Raw genomic sequence first — 21,938 nt, forward strand, 5'->3', positions numbered from 1 at the left:
GTTAGCCTAAATAGCAGACTAACGCTAACATTAGCTTGTCTTGCTAGCAGGCCTGCCATAATAATAAAGTACCAGTAAACTGAAGGACAGGAATCTCTGACAGTCATGTTAGTGCAACTTCTCAACCACAACAACAGCAGAACTGTACTGAGAAAATGTTCTAATAAACAGAAGGTATGGATGTGCAAATGAACAGCTAAGCTAGCTGTCAATTAAAGCCCACATGGCAGACAGCACCACCTGTCACTAACATCAACCGTGCATAATTTTACACCTGACTATATTTTTAACATGTGAATCATTTAAAAATCACCACAGATGTCATGAGTGAGAAAATTAGCTCAGAAGACTAAAATTCTTCGTTGTACCAGGCTGTTTATTTATGCTCTAAAGTTGAGCATTCTCACATTGGATATATGGGGATTTACTTGCTTTTGTCACCAGTCTCTAGTGGCCATTTGAGGAACTGCAGTTTTCGTCACCTGCTCATTAGTTTCATCACTCAGCCCTGGCAGTTGCTGCTTGGGCACAATTGGACAGTTTTTCCTAACAATTACAATATTACCTTAGATCTGAAGAAAGTAAACCTACCTTTAATGCCACATTATTGAAGTACATTGTTTATTATTCAGAGTTGGTACATTTGGTTTGTATGCATACTGGAAGACACAAACTGCTTCCAGACTGTGTCACAGAGTCCCTTTGTGGTAAACAGCAGTAAAAGAAAGTGTATGACAACGGGTGTTTTTAAATTATTTTTTACAATGTGTCATCTTCCAGAGTCCTTCTGTATGCAATTATGCAGAATGCAGGCTGAGGGTAAATATAACCATAAAAGCCACATGTTGACAGTGAAGGTCAGTGTCCTGGAAAATGATCATTTCACCCCAAACAGAAATGCTGCTTGAATTAACGCTGGAGTGGGGAATGTGTTATGGAAAGTTATTCTTAGAAGAGGTGTGATTATCTATTGATGCCAAAGTATGTGTTTAATTCGTCACAGTTCAAAGAAGCTGTGCACATTTGGCGCCAGTAACTCTAACTTTAGCTTCCTTCTTCCTGATAATAAAGTGATCCTGATAGAAATCATTAAGGATAATAAATGGATGTTTCCCTCCTATTTAGGATGACTTAGCAACTGAGTACAGCAACTTATAAGAAGAGAAAGGGCACTACAAGAAGAACGTGACTGTGGTGCAGAGGTGCAGGTTGTGGGTCATAAAGATAAGTGGAAGTGTTTACGGTCATGTGCACAATAAGCTTGTAAACCAATATTTCTCATGTTTACCTCCTTTGTTATGGCCTCATTTTGAACCTCGCCCATCAGCCTCAGATATGACTCCTGCCCTTAGACGACAAGAGTTTCTTTGGAAGACATGGGTGATTGAACCAAAACATTTATTATTTAGAGCATTTTATGAAAATACTTATTCTTATCTGGTAAACTCCTCTTCAACTATTAACCAAACCTTTCCTGGTTGTCCTATAATAGACCACATTTTCGTCCCACTCTCACTGACATTTGCAGCTTATTAACCATGAAAGACCCACAGCTATTTTTGTTGCAACTTCCAAATGCTTTTTTGGTCTTTTTATGTCTCTATCTCCATTTTTTCTTGTATTATCCTCTGCATTTTGCATTTTTCAGTGAAAATCAGGTATTTCTTTATATTTAATTCACCAGTCATGTAGATATTCATCAAAGCTCAAAGTAAATTCCAAGGTTATAAGATCAAATCAGAAAAAAATGAAGAAAAACTGACTTTTTCAGCAAAATATATCATTAACTTAGCATAAAAACAAGTGTCTACTAACACTGTAATTTGTCAAACTATGTGGTCAATCAATGTTGTAGAAAATGACAGTGTTTCCACCGGTGGCTGTTTGGGTCTGTATGCATTAAAGCTGAATGACAACAACCTAAGCTTGTTGACACTAAAGACAGAATACAGATATTACAAAGTAGATATGCTGTTGCTCCTGGGATCTGTTCATCTCTTCCAAAACACAGAGTTCAGATAAGAGACAAGCATCATCCTAACAGAGATATTCCCTTTGGACACAGTCACATCAAGCTACTGGGGGGGGGGGGCTAAGCTGTGGGGTAGCAGGTGGATGTCTGAGGGTGTCTGATTTCCTTATCGCCTCCTCTTAACCACTTCTATCAGCCAACCTCAACAGCTTGATTTAGCTGTGGCGTGTGTTAAAACCTACTCATTTAACCTCTTTCACCCCTGAACGTCCACTGAGCCTGTCCCCTGTAATTATATCACCTACTCAACATGGAAATTATTACAGCTACAGCATCTAATCGCTTCAAACATTCATGAGTCAAAGTGTTCATTATTGCTTCCAAAATGGGATGACCCTCAAATGTCTGAGGGAATGTGTTGGCATGACAACACATGCAAATACTAGCGTTCATGTCAAATAAAGTCAGATATTCCACAGCTAAACCGAGTAAACTCAGGTCAACTATCTGTTTTCTTGTTTTCTCGTTGTGAGTCTTCACCTTTTTGGAAACTTCACATTTGTTTCAATTTTAAGCTTTTACTTTTACAGATGTTTATTCCCCATTCTGCAGCAGGACTCCCACCCATTGCAATATTTGATATGATTTCAACTCCAGTGGTATTATGTTGTTTTTCCTTGAGTGTTAGTGAGTCTTGTTCAGTGCTATAGAATTAAAGTGTGATTGATTGTAATGGAAAATTATTATTATCACCTAATTGCACAGTAAAAAAAAAAATCAACATTAACACTCAGCCCCTGGCGACAAAAAGCATCTATTGATCTAAAATGTTTAATAACTGTGGCTCCACTAATTCTATCAATACATGTAAATAACTGAGATAAAATGCACTTTGTCAGCTTTTCATACATCAGTAAATTAAATATAGGGAAGTATCTGATTTTCACTCAAAAATGCGAAATACAGAGGATAATATTGTAATAAATGGTGGTAAATCACTTAAGAAAGGGAGACAAATTCATGTGACCAACAGTGTAACGCGTTAAAGGACAATACTTACTGGGATAAACAAATAGGTCACTAGTAGTATCAGTATAAGCAGTTTTATGACTTCCTCATCCATACCTGATTAACCTGATTAGATAAAACATGAGGCAAACAATATTAGGCCAAATGTAAGATGTCATTTTTTATTACATTTTTTTCCAGCCAAAAAAGATAACATTAGCTGGTGGGATAAAATTGTTAGTTAGAGAAGTAACAATCCACTTCCTAAGTTGTGATGGTAGTTCCTGTTTGCTGTACACTTGTCTTCATTCCTTTACATTCAATCTGATGCAGTATTGTGCCCCCTGAGTCCATTTAACCCATCAAGTTGTCATTCTACAATTTCACATGCAATATAAAGAGCAGAGGAAGAGACAAAAGTTGATAATTGAAGGTAAAACTAATGAGAAAAACATTTTAAAAAAATGAAGTGGAACTAGCAAGCATTTGCATATACTGTAGCTATGCATTCCCCTGATACAGTTCAGGTTTTTATGAGGTGTTTCACGCCTCTACACTTTGTATTTCATTTGGTAGATCTTCATTTGTTCTGAACAGAGACAGCTGAGCATAAAGTTAGGCCTTAAACATCTGTAAACAGGATATTTAAACCAAATGTAAATATTTAAGATATGGTAATATTCTGCAGGTAAAACGCTGAGGAAAATGAGACTAATCACTGTATTTGAGTCAAACTGGTGCCTCAGTTCAGATGACAGACAGAAGTTACAGTAAACAAGCATACAAACTCCACTGCTGTTGACTGTTTGGACTTTATTATTAGTTTTATGGTACCACGACTTTAGACAGATATTACCCAGTGAGTAAATAGCAGCTAACTTTATGGTTGGCTAAAATTTTGCAAACAAATGGTTAACTTCAATTTAATGAATCTCAAAACTGCGAAGACCCCAAATTATGTACCAAGTCCTTGTAATCTTATTTTCCACTTGCAGATTTAGCAAAACTTAAAACACATGTGACTGTTCTGACATGAATTTCTCTCCATAAACATGTGTTCTGATCATTTCCTGCAGACATATTCAATGTGACCAAACAAACCTGTAGTGGCAACGTACTCACTCACTATTAAAGGTTTGCTAAAGGTAAAAGGTCACCATTTGCAACAAATTATATCCTGTGACGCAATCTACCTCTGAAGACACAGTGTATACATTGCCTGAAAAATGCCCTTGGTGACTTGACAACAGAGGGGTGAAAATATCATCTTTGCTCTGTAGTGTTTGTGTAGTCTGTTGGTGATCAGTGAAACACCGCGTGCCGGACAGACACAGTCAACATTGTGTCACTTTATAGCCACCCACAGCTTCCGTGTTCACGTGTATTCCTCCTTCAGCCACCCCCCCTTCTCCCATCCTGTCTGATAACTTACTGGAGCTTATTACTCTCACCCAGCTGCCCACTAAATCTTTGACATGTTTATTATTAAGTCAAGTTCATAGATTCCAGGAAGGGGAATAAAAATGTTTCTCATACTATACCATCTCCTTCCTCAAAGAACTCACAATTCATCGGCTAAGAAATGACTTTGCTGATATGATACGCCACTATTTGTGTTTGGGTTACTAAATAACCAAATCAGTCAGGGAGCTCCTGCTTTTGCTGCCGGTTTGAGCCATTAGTTTTACCATAAAATACACTGTGGGCTGGCATAAAAAGGCTAATGCAGATTCTTCAAGGCCCCTCCCTGGTGAATGTGCTTTTGTTATTTTTAGGATTATTTCCTGATTTAAATATTGACTATTTGAAATCCAAACCACTTCCTTGTAATGCTATTATTTACTGTATCATGATCTCATTCCCAAACACCCTAAAATGATGTCATTTTTGATGCTACAACTAACAAGAGCCTCCAAAGACAAGTGTAGTGGAGCAAGTCTCCAGAAACACGTGCGTCATATTGAATGTTACTTGGGATTTACATGTGAGAATAGCTGGGAGGGTTCTTTTAAAATGTATCTTAGTACAGGTTACATAAAATGTACTGTAAAAGGCTACATTATTGTGAGGAACAGTGTGGATAAATGTGGAATTCACACACTACTTCTCACAAAGCGACCTCAGGAGTCAGTCTGAAAACACATTAATGCTTGTGTGGGTAGCTTAAAGTATGAAAAAAGTAAGGACAGTGTAGTTTTGTCTGCAAAAAGATAAATTTTCCTCAAGTTAGAGTGAAAACCAGCGAGCAAAGCATTTTACTGCCTTTTGCCTATTTCTCTTAAAAGCATAGTATGTATGTAATTTCAGCCACTCTGCATCTCTCAGTCAAAACAGAAACAAAAATATAGTAGCAGATGACATTGTGAAGTAACACAAGGTGATGGGTAAGGCTGCAACAACTACTACTTGACAAATAGCGGACAGGTTGTTAGTAATGTCAAGTACTTTTGTTTAAGGAAAAATGTTTAATTTATTGCTGATTGCAAGGCTTGAGTATTTAGTGATTTCACAAAGTTTGTTAGATACTGTAATTGCTGTGCACCAAAAAATTATCAACTCAGTTTTTAAGGGAAATTAGTGAAGCCCTTTAGATATCAGAATGAATAATGCACACATGTCTGTTAATATAGTGATTACAAGAATGCAACTGAAATCTGATCACCCATCGGTTTATTTTGTAACTGTCACTAAACACAGTTGCTTATAATTTGTCTTGTAAATACATGTATTCCACCTGCCCTCATCTGCACACAGAGAGCAGACCTCAGGTGGGAAAACAGTCCTGTATCTCCACCTGTCTCCTTATCATTGACCAAATGGAAATGAATTCTTTTTGTGTGTTGTGTAGCTGGATCATGACGGCCAATGCAAAAGCAGTGTAATCTGTACTGTATGTCTTTTGTGTTTAATGTTGGCACAGAGCCGACTGCCTTCTCCTTTGCTTTGCATTCAGACATTGTGGGTGAAACAGTACAGTCTGTGGGCTCTTTGTAAGTCCGTTGAGTAGAAAGGATATCCTGCTGTCAGTTGAAGGATTTGGCACACTTTCAGGTGTTCATGTACTACGCAGGAGCTGAGGGTGTTTGCACTGTCAGGGTGTGTTTTTGTGGGGGAAAAGGCTGAGGAGGAATACTGGAAAGTTGTAGATTTAGGGAGGGGTGGCCAGGAGACCGGACTTACTCACCTTGAAGTCTGGCTACTCCTTCCATTCCCTCCTCCTCCTCCAGATACCACCTCAAGGCCAAACGCCCTGCTTCCCCTGCTCTGTGGACAGCATTTGCATAAAGTGCTTAAAAAGCCAGCAGCAGACAGAGCGGGGCAGGTGCTACTGGCCAACAGGCAGAGAGGGGAAGAAGGGAGGGTCTAAAGAGCTGCAAACAGGCTCACACAACAAGCTCCAGTGTACACACCCACACCCACACCCACCAACACAAAACACCCACACACTTACCTGTGACTCCAGCAGAGCATTCAGAGCGTTACAGAGGAGGACATCAGCCACTGAAGAGGCACGACCCAAACTGAAAAAGCAGGACTGCAGACGACAGTTCATGAAAATGAGTTTTTGAGTGCAGACAGAGTAAACGGATCTTGGCCCAGAGGATCATCTTATTCACTCCAGAGGTAGGACTGAACCTATGCTTTACAGTTAATGTCTTAGACAAGAGCTTAAACATAACCCATAAAGACCCAAACATCCAACCAAAAGCATCTATTGATCTGATATGTTTAATACCTGTTGATCCACTAATTCTATCAATGCATGTAAATAATTGGTGTAAAATGTAGTTTGTCATCTTTTCATGGTCATCAGATATGACCCATTTGGACATTCAGAGGCTTCATAGTGAACACAGAAACACCGTCATGCTCTGGAGTTTGATAATTGACAGTGGATGGAAATATTTATATGTTCAGTTAATTATATATTTTGTTAAAAAAGTCCCCTTTTTCCCATTTTTTTCTGATTTGATCTAATAATCTTTGAATTTACGCTGACTTTTTATAAACATCTATGTGATCAGTAAAAAAAAAAAATTGAAAAATAACCTGATTTTTATTGAAAAATACAAAATGCAGAGGAAAAAATTATAATGAATGGTGATAAATCCCTTGGGAAAGACAAAAAAATAATAATTTGGAAGGTGTGACAAAAAAAAGTTGTGGGCCTTTAAGGGTTAATGTAAGTGTTTTAAGTCTGTTTCAGCCACGTGAAATACAGAAACTAAAGGATGTTTCTTTTCATATGAAGTCTGATACGTGCATTTTGACCTCACACTTCACACTAAGGTTTGCATGAATATATAGGTTTGCATGTTTTAAAAGGTTAAACACTATCTATGACTTCAACAAAATGTGACCAACTCCAGGACTGTTTGGAGTTTTCAATGAGGGTTTCTCTAACTCTACCTGTTGTTGGGTTGTAAATGGGGATTCTTTGACTCTCCAAGGCTCATTTGAAACACAAAGCCTGCTTTTGCATTTTAAATTAGGAGATATTTAGCACTATTTGGCTAATTTAAACCACAAAGACTCTTATTGTCTAGTAAATTCTTTAACCCTACTTGGTTGCATAGAGTGGAGCAGTGCACACGTTGCTGGTAGATTCCATCCATCCTGTGGTGGTCAAACTAGCCCAACAGCAGCTGTTGTACTTTGTAGTCACATTTCAGGGTGATCAGGTTTTTCTTTATATGCAGTCTGGATCCTCAAGTGTCTGTATCCTCTTTCCTGCATTGTCTCCTTCAGTTTACCTGTTTTCACCTCCACTGCCTCCCTCATGTTCAGTTAAACTGTCTCCAGCACCCACCCACACCACCCCTCCTCCAAACAGAAAGAAGATCAAGTTTCATATATTTTTCAGGTTGGAAACAGGTAGGACAACAATGTGGGTGACAGCTGAAGGAAAGTCAGTCCATGATGCACACAGCCAGACCTTTCACAGAGGAAAACTCTTCTTGTAGTTTTATGTGACACTTGAGAAAACGTTCTGATTTGAATAACAAATAAATGTAGTCGTCTTGTGACTCGTGCACAAATGGGTCAGTCGGACAAACAACATAAACATACCACTGATAGCAATGAGACCATAAAGAAGATCAGTCACAGAACAGCACACTGACAAAGACAATAAAAGAGTATTTTGGGCTCACTGACAGCCCGATCAGCTCAGAAGAGTTAATATTTGACTCTACAGTATGTGACCCTTCAGGCTGGCCCAAAGTCCTGGATCCCAGGAAAAGCCCATTACTCACTAGGACTCTGGACAGGGTGTTTTTATGGGGTTTTTTTTGTTTGTTTGTTTGTTTTTTTGTAGAAAACAGTCTGGTAGAGCGTCTTTGTTTTACAAAAAGGCTTCTGTCAGACAACTCCAAATCTTTTTAGATTACCTTACACTGATATAAGTTAATAACTTTGGCTCCAGTGCAGTATTAATCTACAGTTTGTAGCATTTCCCAGATTATAAGACGTATTGTACATATATACTTTCATGGCTTCTGTTTGTGTTACAGCAAATAAATTTCCAGTAGTGTTTGAAATCAGGGAAATCTATCATTTTTTTCAATGCAACAGTCAATGTAACATTATTAGAACCAAATGACATATAAATGATATTTGGGCTGCAAAGACTAGTCCGCGGCAAAATTATTTGACCATTAATTTAGCTGTCAATGGGTCGTTAGTGATGTCATCATGTGTATCCCACAGCATGCAATGCCGTGCTTGATGGTGTTTCACCATAGCCCATTGAAGTAGCTCAGAGTGAGACATCTTTTTCCAAGTGCATCAAAGACTTTTCCCAAGTCTTTGATGCACTGACAGCGCATGTTGAATTAAATATTTGCTTAACAAACTTTGTTATGCATTCTAATTATTGTGCACCAACTGTTCTTGTTAAAGGAAAGAAAACATATTTTATTCCTGCAATGAATATAGATAAGAGCCATTGTTTTTGTTTTCTTTTTTGTTTTTTGTTGTTCATAACTGACTAGTTGTTACAGTGGTCGATGACTAGTCAACTATTGAAATAGTCATTAGTTGGAGCCCTAAATAACATTAACATATTGTGAAATAGTGAAATATTCAGTTCAGTGACTGAGTGATCATGTTCACTTACACAGTGTGACTGTACTCAGACTTACATTGTCTGTGATTGTTCTGATTCAGTGACATCCAGTGACAAAAAAATACATACTATCCTTTCATAGTTCTAATACAGATATATACTGTATATCTAAAATCAGCTGTAACTGTGTATACTTGGCTGACGTATGACTTAAATTATATCAGATATTTCTAACAATGATCAAATTTAAAGAAATCTGTGATTTTGTTTAGTATAACATCTGTCTTGTTCGGTCACCTGTCAGTGCCCTTTCAACAGAATTAATTAATGTTACCTGCAGTTATTTCATTACAGTTCAGTACAATTATGTGAATATAAATCACTAAATGTGTTGTGAATAGAACCTCATCTGCAAACTTGATATTCAGATAGACTTTCAACAGCATGGGTAGTGGAAACAACGCCTCCCATGAAGCCATGCCATTAGAGAATGTCATCAAACTATGACATTTATCATAGTTTAAATGGAGAAATAGTGGGAGAAAGGCTGTATTGTGCGTTTCACCTGTGTCTGCATATTTGCATTCATAAGAACCACCAGAAGGCTTTTCCATAGACAGGTCTGAAACTGAACACCTTTAAGGTGAAGTAGGAAGCTCAGTTTATGAACAAATTACACAGAGGGTGATTCACTGATCTACTTGTGAAACATACAGTATCTGTGATCAGTTACCTCAGGTCAAACATTCAAGTTAGAACTGATCCTTTAGGTTCAACCGTGACTTTGTTGGAAAAACGCATCTAAAAATCTAAATGTGGCATAAATAATAAACTATGTGTAATATAAGGGCAGCATCTGAGGCTGGTGTGTTCTGAGGCTTTGAGAGATCATTGGAAATATAAGAGCACAGCGCCCCAGGCTGTGGCTGCTGCTGCCTCATTGGTGTGAGTCTGCGTTATTGTCATCCTGTGCACGATCAGTTTGCTATTTACTCAGCACTGGACCTCGGCTGCAGGTACCACTGCCCAGGGCTTTCTCCTCAAAGGACTTGAGGTTCATCTGTATTAGCTGTAAATGATAGAAACATTTACTTATTAACCTGATGTAAACAATAATCGGTGTAAATGAACATTTTGTGTAAATACTTGCAGAGTGAGTGATGGCCATGAATAGACTGAAAGCAGAAGGAAATGTTGATTCAGTCCCCACTTTTCCAGTGTGTAGGTTACTACTGTAAGCAAAGAAACACCAGGTCCCAGGGGAAGATGAGAAGCTGTATGTATGTATACATATATGTATATGTATGTATTTAACATGTATAATCCACTCTGTATTTAAGTGAAGTTTGAGTTCACGTCTTTCTTTTTATGCTTTTATGAGTTGGTAATGTGTTGACATTGACTAACTCCTGACAATTTTCTTTTTTTTTTTTTTTTTTAATTATTTCTTTTTTTTTTTAGCTAAAATCTGATTGCTTACCTATTTACTGCCAACAGTCAATACAGTTGATTTAGGAATGGATCCACTAGTTACCAGCACAGACATGCATGAAAATTCACCCAAACGTGTATAAATCTTTCCAAAAAAGTTACCTTTAAAAGTTATTTGAATGGAATGTCCTTTGTTCAGGATATTTTTGTAGATCCTAAGGAAAATAAAAAATTTGAAGGACTTCGAAGGTTGAATTCATCACATTTGTATTTGTTCATGTGCCTACAAAAAGTTTGTGTTTTGTTATGGTAACTGGTCATTTGCCATTTCTAAACTCATGACTGCTTCTGTCGCCAGTTTCTAATAACAATCTGTATACTGACTTCTCTGTGGGGAATTTGGGTCATTTTTTTCCATTATGAGTTCTTTAGTGCCTCTTTAACTAGTGTCTTACACCAGCCACAGTTAACTTAGAAACTGAGAGTCAATTTCTACAAACAACTGCCACCTAAGGGCTCCATAGGTGTTTGTGAGGTGTAGATGTGGTTGCAGTGGCAGGAGGAGGTTGCATAGCCATGGGGTTCTCTCCTAAGACTACTTTTGGATGTTTTGTACTGGTGCACTGAGTGGACAACACAGCTTCTTGTTGCCAAAGTAATTTGTGTTGAACTCTGTTCAGGCTCAATGTTTCTTCAGATCCAGTGTTTAAGATTTACAGGGATTTAGGAAGATCTAATTGAAGAAATGGAATATGGTATTCAAATTCATGATTTCATTGGTGCCACCTGAAAATATGGATCAGTGTGGTTTGATGGCCTTAAAATAAATGTTTATAGGAGTGGGTTGCAGTATTTTTTATAGTTAGTCCACAAAGGCTTCCTCTTGTTGTTTTTTCATTTTATAGCAGATGACATCCAGTGTTAAGGTGCTTTACTGTCACCTGCTTTGTTTGTAGAATTAATATCCCATCAACTAAAAAAAACCCATAAAGGACAAAAAATCTGACTCCTGAGTTTTTTGTGACCTGCATGTGAGAGTGAGAGCCGTCTCCTCACAGTCTCCTTACAGTTCTTCAATAAAAACATTCTATTACATTCTGTACAAAAGAAATCCACCTTACAGTGAAATCTTACTAAACCTTACAGTGATTTCAGTTAGTTTTGATGCTTGTACATTTATTTGGTCAAGGTACTGGTTGATGAGTCCAAAACTTTTAATAAAAGGGAAATATAATAATAAACAAAATTCACAAAATACATGAATGTTACACATTAAACCTTCAAATTCATCAGTATGCTCATTTCTGCAGGTATTTCCCTTTTAGTAATAAGTAAAAAGGTTCAGTGATGCAAGTTTTATCTGGATGCTTGAGCAGATTTCCAATGAATGAGCCAGCCTGATAATAGAATTTAATCTGCTCAATAGGGAACCTCAGCTCTGCTAAAAGTCAGGGGAGTCTTAAAACCGATAAGTCAGGTGTAATTTTACAGAAGAATCTGTCCTCATCCAAATAATGCATGTCTGAATTCAGCAGAGGCAGCAAGAGGGAGGACCAGAGCAGGAATTTCAAGGGTAGATGGAGTGATTAGACGTGGAACAAGCGGAGACTTTGTGTAGCACGAGAAACTGGGGTTGGACTGACCCAGAGGGCATCGAGAAGGGAACACCTGTGCTCTGACCGTCCGTCATCCCAAACACACCAGCACAATGTCTCCTTCACATTAGCAGCCTTTAATAACCAAATTACAACAGCACAAAGTAATAGTCTGATTCTCATGAACTAAAATGAGAAGACAGGATGAGCCAAAATTCATCTCAGCCAAGTTACCCCAGGCTTAGATTAGTCTGAGACCGTGGGTCACATTAGCCCATGTTTATCTCAGATACTGACACAGGTAGGCCCACATGGTGCAACTCACTAAAAATCTTTTACTGGCATGTCAATACAAGAAAGGGCCGAGGACCCTGTGTACCAGCTGGTGCACTGATACTTGTTTGATTGTTGATAATGACACGAATCACAATTGATGAGACCCACTGAGTGAGTCTTTACACAGGTCATCAAAAAAAAAAAACTTTGGCACTAGTTCACTCAGTTGTTTATCTTTTTTTTTTTTTAAGTAGTGTTGAAATAAAAGTAAATCAGGGTTGTGGGTCTGTTACATCACATCTGTTTTCCTTTAGGCTTATCACTCCATTCGTTAGTGACATCATGCACTGAAATGTTTATTTTATTGCTGATTGCAACTAATGAGTATTTAGTTGTTTCTGTAACAATCTTTGTTAGGCACTGTATAAGGCGCAACATGCAGTTTGTTAAGGAAAAAAAAGGATTTTCATTACTGATGCAATATTTGTTCAATACTGAATTAAATATTTGTTCAACAAACTTCATCATGCATTCTAATTGTTGTGCACCAAATGTTCATGTCAAAGGAAAGAAAATGTATTTTATTGCTGCAGTATCTATAAATAAGAGCCATTGTTTTGTTGTTGTTGTTGTTGTTGTTGTTGTTGCTGTTGTTGTTGTTGTTGTTGCAGTTCATAATCTGACTGGTCAGATTATGAACTGCAAAAGAAAAAAAGGCTCTTGAAATACAGTAGATTGAAACAATCATTAGTTGCAGCTCTACTATCTAATGTAAAATCTATTTATATAATAATGCGCGTTCTTTGTCCGTCCAATGTCCGCTCTATGTGTGATCGATGTTGCAGCACAGGAGGGCGTACGGGTACGATGCCGCTGTTGCACCAGGGGAGGGCGCTATGGTACAATGGCACCACAGGTACAATGCCGCTAGTGACTGTAAATCAAGTATTTCAAAACTTAAAACTTCACATGAAATTCACAAAAGAAGAGACCAAGCCTGTCAGATTTAGGTTTGTCGAAGCTATGGAGCTGAACTACCTCTTAATTGTTGTTATTTGAATAAAAATGTAACAATTTTGCTTAATTTTAGAATTGTGTTACAGTCCTTAGAAAATAACTTATTGCCATATTAGTTTTTCTGAGTATTTTATATACATATGAAAAACGACTGGTGAAACTTCCTGTTAGACTTCCTCACTGCTTATTCAGTCAGAAATGAGGAGTCATAGGTCACAGTAACACAGCTCCAGGTCCTGGTTTAATATTTTACACCATCAGACAGCTACATGTCTCTGTGCACATCACACTAAACAACAAACATTTATTAAACCACCACCAACCGATGGTGTGTTATTGGCCCGGAGAAAGAAGGATGTCTACTGTACTGTCTTTTTATAGATAATAAACCTAAATCGTCAGAAATATCCCAGAATTTCTGATCTGGCCAAAGGGACATGATTATTGATGATTAAGTCTTTCACACCCAAATACCAGATCCAACTCAGACACTTCTGAGTTCTGTCAGATGAATCGTGGGAGGAAATCTGGTCCAATGTGTTATCAGTTCAAGATATAGACTGACTCAATTTTACACATTCTGTCTAGGACAAGAATGTGAAATATGAAATATGACTTATATACCCTATCATGAGTGATGTTACCGTACATGTTATTTATAATACACTTATGATACTTTATTATCACATACCAAAGTTGTAATAGTTTTGGATTTTTTATTATAGTTTAGTTTTATTTAGTTTTGATTTTTTTTTTCTCTAATTCAGTTAGTTTTAATTAGTTTCTAGAGCAGGTTTGCTAGTTTTTATTAGTTATCATTTTTTTCTGAATGCTTAGTTTTAGTTTAGTTTAGTTTTAGTATTAGTTTTAGTTATTTCATATATTTTATCTTCCTCACCATCCTGTTCAAAGAAATTAGTGAGGCATGGATCAGTGGGTTACCTTGGACACTTTATTGGGGGTGGGGTTAGGGTGGCTCATTGACTTTGACTGAGCAGAGACACATACACATGTACAGTACGATGTATAAATTCCCTATAGCAGGTTGGGGGGGGGGTGTGTGTGGTTGAGATCCATACACAGCGTCACTTACGTGAAAACAATGCGAAGATGTGCAAAATGTGAGAGTAGATACACAAAGCAGCCAGCAGTAAACCAGATAGAAACATATATAAACCAGCTAACCAGCAGTAAACCACATAGAAAAATATATAAACCAAATAGAAACATATATAAACCAGCTAACCAGCAGTAAACCATATAGAAACATATATAAATCATATAGAAACATGTATAACCCAGTTCAGCATCAGTAAACCACACACCTTAGCAGATATCTCATATCTTAATCATCTACAGTTCCATTATTAGTTAACTTGGCTTCATTTCAGTTCAGCTAGCTGTACCTAGTAACATCAAATGTTTTTTAACATTATAAAAGGTTCCATACCTCTATAATTGGATTAGTTTTCATCCTCCTCTTTTCTCTGCTTCTAAACTGTGCAGCTAAGACCTTGGAAGGCCTTTTCATGGTGATAAACTCTCCAACATTTACCTGGATGCTTAGTTCAACACCTGTCTGACGCTGTCATTCAGCTCCGCTCTGTCTCTGTCACTCACGCACACAACAGTGAGCAAAAAAAAAAAAAAAAAAACAACCCACGCATCAGTAAAAGAAATCCCATACAGGACTCTGAAGCTTTGTCCTAGCTTTAGTCTGTATGTTCCAGGTAGAGTGGGGACCAGAAGACGGCTGTAAACCATAAGTGACCAGACATGACGAACTGTGAAGTGCCGTATGGTGCCACCAGCTAAAATTGCTGAAGCGAAATAAATCAATTTGATATCAATCCGACATTGACAAAGACAAAAACTAAGGGAATTTTACACATAATTTTTACATATTTTAGTTTTGTAAGCACACAATACAGTTTCAGTTATCGTTTTTTCTTTTAATTAGAGTTTTTATTTATTTCAGTTAACGAAAATGTTTTTTCAATTTTAGTTTTCGTCATTTCGTTCGTTTTCATTAACGTTATAACCTTGTCACATACATACTACTCTAATACCCATAATTGTACCTAATGACTAAAATATTGTGATACATTACACAGTTTGCAGGACTTCCCATTCCAGTTGTCATCACTTATTATCTCAATAAGTATCAAGTCAATATTACCTTTAAATTTAAGTCTGGTTTTAATTCCTAAGTGACAGTCGAAGAAACCGCATGATTACTTGTGGATTAAAAATTATTATTTATGGTCAGAATGTGACAAATGTTTTAGAAATGTAGAGGCAGAACATTGCAAATATTGTATAGATAAATAAAATCATCAGTACTGAGTAAAATTAATCAAAACAAACTCTAAATCAGTGGTTCCCAACCTTTTTTGGCTTATGACCCCATTTTAACATCACAAATTTCTGGCAACCCCAGACCTCAAAATGGAGACATTTTTTTTCTTGGAGATGTCTTAGTGGAGCCAGGCGGGTGAAGAAATTTTTCTATTCTCTGTTCAGTCTGGTTTTCTGTCTGCGACTGTGTTCGGGCAGGTTGAAGCATAGTAACGCATGCGATCACATGATCTGGTCAATCAAGATATGCCCTCTCAGATATTATATCCTGCATTTTATTTGAACTTGATTTTTATTAGGAAAAGTGTGTGGTGTTTTCATTCTAATGAAATATATGTTGAATCATTAAAAATATTTTTTATTAGTAATTTTTTTTGTTTCAGTCAGTTACTAGAAATTTCAGGCATTGCCATTTGAGTTCCAGGGACCCCAAAGTTGAAAAACACTGCTCTAGATGAAACCCTAAAGATGAAATAAAATGTTTTTTGCAATTATGTTTATCGCAGTATAAAATTACAACATTTCTTCATATGGTTTTGTAGCGATGAAACACCTGACATCAGTGTGTGTCCCAATCCTTTCATCCATGTTGTGTATTTATATGATGATGATTTTTTACATTATAAACACACATGTTGAGACACGGGTATGAAACTGTGTGTCATGTGAAATTCCTCTTATTTCTAATAAGCTTTTCACATAGTCTCTGCATACTGTGCATAATTTATTGGAGAAAAAATATTCTTAGCAAGTAAATCCATTTTGAATATATATTTATATGACTGGGAGAGATTGGTTTGCTTGTATTTTGTGTTTGTTTTAAAATACTAAATCATATTTTTCAGAATATTTAGAGTCTTTTAAAGTGGTCTGTTTTCGCTCTATGAGCTGTCAGTGCGTCGTATTCCTAAAAATCACTATGTGCATGTAAACAAACGTATCAGACACCATGCCAGTCCTGCCTCTAGGTACAACAGGGGGTGGGGTGGGCAATGCCCTGTTTGTTCTTGCCCCAGTGTGTAGCGGAACTGATTCATTTATTTGTAGAACTCAGTGGGATTGGAGTTCATGATATCACTCAGTGCCACATTTCTCGTGTTTTGCATTGCATATAACACTGAACTGCTCACAATGAAACAGGTGAAAACCCTGTGAGTTCAAAAGGTTCAAAGTTCACTGGTCTGTATAAAATGGGCAGGGATTGACTGACTGTCAGCATGCTAGGGTAATGGTTGTGTGTGTCTATAAAGAGTTGAGAACATGTTTGCTATATCATGACCTATCTTTGTACAGCACTTTGCGTTGTTTTAAATGTGCTGTACAAATTAACTTGAGAGAGAGAGAGAGAGAGAAGAGCTAGAGAGTTTAGGAAATACAATAACTAATCCCTGTGTTTCTGTCATTCTAATCCAGAAGTCTGGGACAAAATAGAAGGAAGACTTCAGCAGAGACTGTGAAAGGAGAAGGGTGTCCAAGAAGATGGAACAGACTCCCCAGATCTGGCACACACAGGTCACCCCACAGGAAGTGTCTGGAGATCTCCAAAAGAAAGTGTCAGTTGTGAACCAGCCCGAGTGCTCCATCTGTTACAACACCTACGACAATGTCTTCAAAACGCCAAAACTTCTGGAGTGCACCCACACTTTCTGCCTCGAGTGCCTCTCTCGTCTCATGGCAGTGTCGATGGCAGATCAGGATGAAGGCGCCAGTAGCGCCCACCTCTCCTGCCCCTTCTGCCGCCATCCCACCACCCTCCCCGAAGCAGGACCCCCGGCCCTGGCCACCAGCCGTGACGTCCTGTGCAAACTGCCCAGTCACCAGCAGCAGGAGGAGCCCGTGTGGCTGGAGGGCCAGAAGCTGTGCTACAAAACCTCCAGGCGTGAGTCCAGCTCAGGGGCCCCCGACAGTCCCACTGCCTTCTGCATTTGTATCGACATCGGGGGCAACAAGGCAGCAGATCCGCAGGTCCAATCGCAGACCCACACCCTGGGCGTCCTGGACCGGCTGGCAGACTGGAAGAGGATGGTGCTCTTCATTGTACTCATGGTACTGCTTATAGTTGTTGTGTTATGGCCGCTGCAGTGTATATTCAGCACAGGAAACATGCGCTGTACACGAGACTCGGTCAGCACCACTGAGGCCACCACAACCGTTACTTTCAGGCCCTTTCACTAAGCCAGCTGGACTGGACTACACTGTACCTGTACTGTACATAATGTTGTATATAACTTAATAGCCAACTCGGCTTTGGACATTTTTCCACTGTATATGCACATTTTTAATGCAACATCTGTGATTTTTTTTCCATGAAGAAGAAGATTTACAAAGGTTCAATATGTAAGACTGGTGCTTGGTTTTTTGCTGTCATGAGTGTGTGTTGGAGTCACTTTTGAACAGAAATACCTGTAGAAGTCACGTCACCCATTTGTCTTTAAACTGACATTTTGAAGCCAGGAGTTTATGTTTTAGTGGCCACAATCTTAAAGCCAGAAGTGACTACTTTTAGACAAAAAGGTGGAGCATGAGAAGTGCAAGGAAGGATGGTTGAGCTAGTGCTAAAGGTGACTTTACTGACTAAAAAAGGCAACCTTCTAATAGTTGTAATGTAAAAATAGGTTTCCATCTAGGGCATGGATTGGCAACCTTTGCTATCAAAGAGCCATTTTTGGATAGAAAAGAAATGTGTGGGAAAAAAATGTCCTTAATAGGTTTTACCTCAAAGTGGTGACCTTGTGAGCAGCTGTCATTTGTCATTACTATGTCGTGCAACAAAAATTGACTGGTATGTGAAGACTTCCTTTGAAATGGAGTAAACAGATAAATGCTCTGTGTCATAAATTAAAAATTAGTCTGTTTTTTTTGCTACAACATCTATTCTTGGAAAGTCTACATTTTTACAACAGCATAACATTAGAAAGACTTTATGGTTGCAGTAATAATTCCAAAATTCTTTAAAAAATTAAGTGTTATTCATTCCATATGTTTTGGACAAAGCTACAGGTTGCCTACTTCTGTTCTAGAGGATCCAAAGAAGGCAGAAGATCATTTTTAGACCCAGCATCTAGTGGTCATCAGTGGTATTCCATTTTAAGATACTTGCGTAATGGCCTCACTTTCAGGCAGCGGTTGTTGCCCTCTGGTTTTTCAGCGCAAAACCTCTAACTCTCACAACAAAGTTCTTCTTCATTGTGCCTCTTCTGCTCCTCTACAGATCCAACACTACAACACTAGCCACAGTTAGCTTAGAATGGAGTTAGGAACAACAATTGACCCACTTTCAGCTTAAAATAGATGCTAAAACATCCATGAATCTTCCATATTGAACCTTTGAAGACACGACGCTAGGATACCTTGGCGCCATCCGGTGGTAGTATTACAAAGACAGTGTGGAATGTGAAAATCTTGGACTGAAATGAAACCAGACTTTTCCCACAGACATTTCTCCTGAAACAAATGCATTGTAGTTGTACATAGTACATACACAGGGGCTTGAACTTGAATCAGCAAGAGTTTATCTTCCTCAACAGTTGTACATGAATGAACTTTGTTTATGGCATTTTGAAGAGTGATGCAAGCCCCAACACTGACAGAACTGGAAGATATGAAGCACTGTGTTTTTTGTTTAGGATGCCAAATTTCATGCACTTTAATCATGGCCTGTAGGTTGAAATTAGATATTTCCTTTTTCACCAGTCTGATGTGACATTGAGAGACTTGGCAGATGCCAGAGAACACAAAGGGCTATTTTTGTTATGAGTGTCTGCTCACAGATCAGAGATGACGTAGAAGTAGTGGCTGACATTTAGTAATGAAATGTGAACTTTGCTTTGTAGGTACAGTCAGCTGAAGAACAACAAATACAGAAATGCTTAGTGACAAAAAAAAAAAAAAAAAGATGTCACAAAACAAAATGAATGTAAATCCACATGTGCCAAGTGAAATCTTTAAATTGTACATTTGATTTGTGTGTTTTGAGGTGTCCTTGTTTACAGAACTGTAATAAAACAGTGAGGCATTCACTCAGATCCTGTTTCTGGGAACAAGACTCTTATATGAGATGGTCTTGTTACTTAGATTGATAGCACCTGATTGTGGTTTCTCATTCTCAAACATTTTCCTCTGCATCCTAAACTAAATTTACTGCAGCATCAGTCAGTGTTTTAATCTCTCTGAACAGCCGGTGCAATAAATTCACAGATAACATACAGCTCTGGAAGAGTGAATTAATCATGTATAGTCTTCAATTAACGGTTAATTTACAACACAGTCGTCCAGTGATGGTGTCATTTCCCTGCAGTATCTGAACCAAGACTTCTGGACAGGAAGTTGGCCTTAATTATTCCTGGGCAAGGTGTGTCCACTGAGGGAACTGTTCGGCTGTGGGGGTTTTCCACTTGTTACACTTGTCACACATGGTAGATAAGACTTAAGGAGCGGCCACAATAAAAGTGCGACTTCCTGAGATACAATTGTGAGCTGCCAGTAAACAATTACACACTACATGCACATAAAAACAAATAAAAATACCTAGAGGAAATCTTCCCTGAATAAATGAAAGAGAAAAAAATGCAGATAGTGCAGTAAAATCTGAATAAAAGCCTCTTGTTAGTTGGCGTAATGTTTCCCAAGGGCATTTCAACTAAACCTTAGGAGCTCATTATGAAATTGCCCGTTTGTTTTCCTCGTCTTCACTTTTTTCAAATTGAACCAAATAAAGACTGTGCGTGTGTTTGTGAAGCCCCTCATCTTAATGACGGTTTACAAAACACACATTTAAAAATCATCACTTCATTTTTCTCCCTCATTTCCACTCCACCAAAATGTTTACAACACTTACACAAAACTAGAGCCATGGAATACCCCATCATTACCAGTTAAGTTTGCTTCCTCTCCTGTTAATATGAATAAATGTGTGCATGAGTAGTTTTTTTTTATTTTAGAAAAATATTGTTGGTCGTGATGCGTTTCATTCATGGGAGCCGTTTAATCCAAATTCAACCGAAGATGTAATTGAGCAGAGTACAAAACAAACACAGTTACATACTAATCCAGATGAGCAGCTGTGTATGTCAACCAAATAGAATACGGCTATCGACATGTACTTACAAAACCATACAGAGCATGAAACAACGGTTAGGATTCATTGTCAGCAACACTCTGTTATACAATTTTTAAGTCTAATCAAAACATGTCAACATAGGCATGTTTTCAGACATAAAAAGGTTTTTGAAATGACTAAAAGGTTACAACACTGTCCTCTAGTGTTCAGAGTTTTGAACATAACAAAGTAAACCAGTGTGCCACTAATCAAATCATCTAAATCAATCCTCAAGGTTTTTGATTCTTAATATCAGAATTGATAATATTACAATGCTCAGATGTAATAAAATTTGTACATGTATGAAATAAAATATGAGAGGGATTTTTTATATACATATACAGGGTGTCCCATAAGTCTCCATACATAGGAAAAATAAACGTTTCTTGACATAGACCATTTTTATTTATATGATATGCTCTATATGACTGCCATTTTGTCGGGAACACATTTCAATGCGTGTCTGCTGAAGAACTATAAAGAAATACATGTTAGAACCATATATGTATGGAATGTATTACAGGGTGGGGAAGCAAAATTTACAATATTTTGAGGCAGGGATTGAAAGACAGTGTATGACCAATTAGTTTATTGAAAGTCATGAGAATTTATTTGCCACAAGAAAATTTACAGAATAGAAAATGTTTTTATTCTATGTGTCCTCCTTCTTTCTCAATAACTGCCTTCACACGCTTCCTGAAACTTGTGCAAGTGTTCCTCAAATATTCGGGTGACAACTTCTCCCATTCTTCTTTAATAGTATCTTCCAGACTTTGTCGTAATAGTTTTGCTCATAGTCATTCTCTTCTTTCCATTATAAACAGTCTTTATGGACACTCCAACTATTTTTGAAATCTCCTTTGGTGTGACGAGTGCATTCAGCAAAATCACACACTCTTTGACGTTTGCTTTCCTGATTACTCATATGGGCAAAAGTTTCTGAAAAGGTATGGATAATAGTGTTAGGTATGATTATGACATCAATATATGTTTGGTTTCAAAACAATTGACGTAGTGCCTGCTGAGAAAAAACAACTAAATGTTCATTGTAAATTTTGCTTCCCCACCCTGTATGTCTCCTATGTATGGAGACTTATGGGACACCCTGTATATCAT

The 21,938-nt window shown here is 37.8% G+C and overlaps 1 protein-coding gene across 1 annotated transcript; it reads left to right on the forward strand.

The window, feature by feature from the left end:
• Positions 1-6,455: 6,455 nt before the first annotated feature.
• Positions 6,456-19,743, forward strand: rnf223 (ring finger protein 223). Its single transcript, XM_030137917.1, has 2 exons — positions 6,456-6,604; positions 17,138-19,743. Exon 2 carries the CDS (start codon positions 17,204-17,206, stop codon positions 17,897-17,899), a length of 696 nt encoding a protein of 231 aa, XP_029993777.1. The 5' UTR covers positions 6,456-6,604; positions 17,138-17,203; the 3' UTR covers positions 17,900-19,743.
• Positions 19,744-21,938: the final 2,195 nt, after the last annotated feature.

This window comes from Sphaeramia orbicularis, chromosome 7 (assembly GCF_902148855.1).
Source record: "Sphaeramia orbicularis chromosome 7, fSphaOr1.1, whole genome shotgun sequence".
Taxonomy (NCBI): Eukaryota; Metazoa; Chordata; class Actinopteri; order Kurtiformes; family Apogonidae; genus Sphaeramia; species Sphaeramia orbicularis.

What these genes read in the sequence shown, in the direction of transcription:
- rnf223 (XM_030137917.1), top strand. Translation starts at nt 17,204, where the DNA reads ATGGAACAGACTCCCCAGATCTGGCACACACAGGTCACCCCACAGGAA.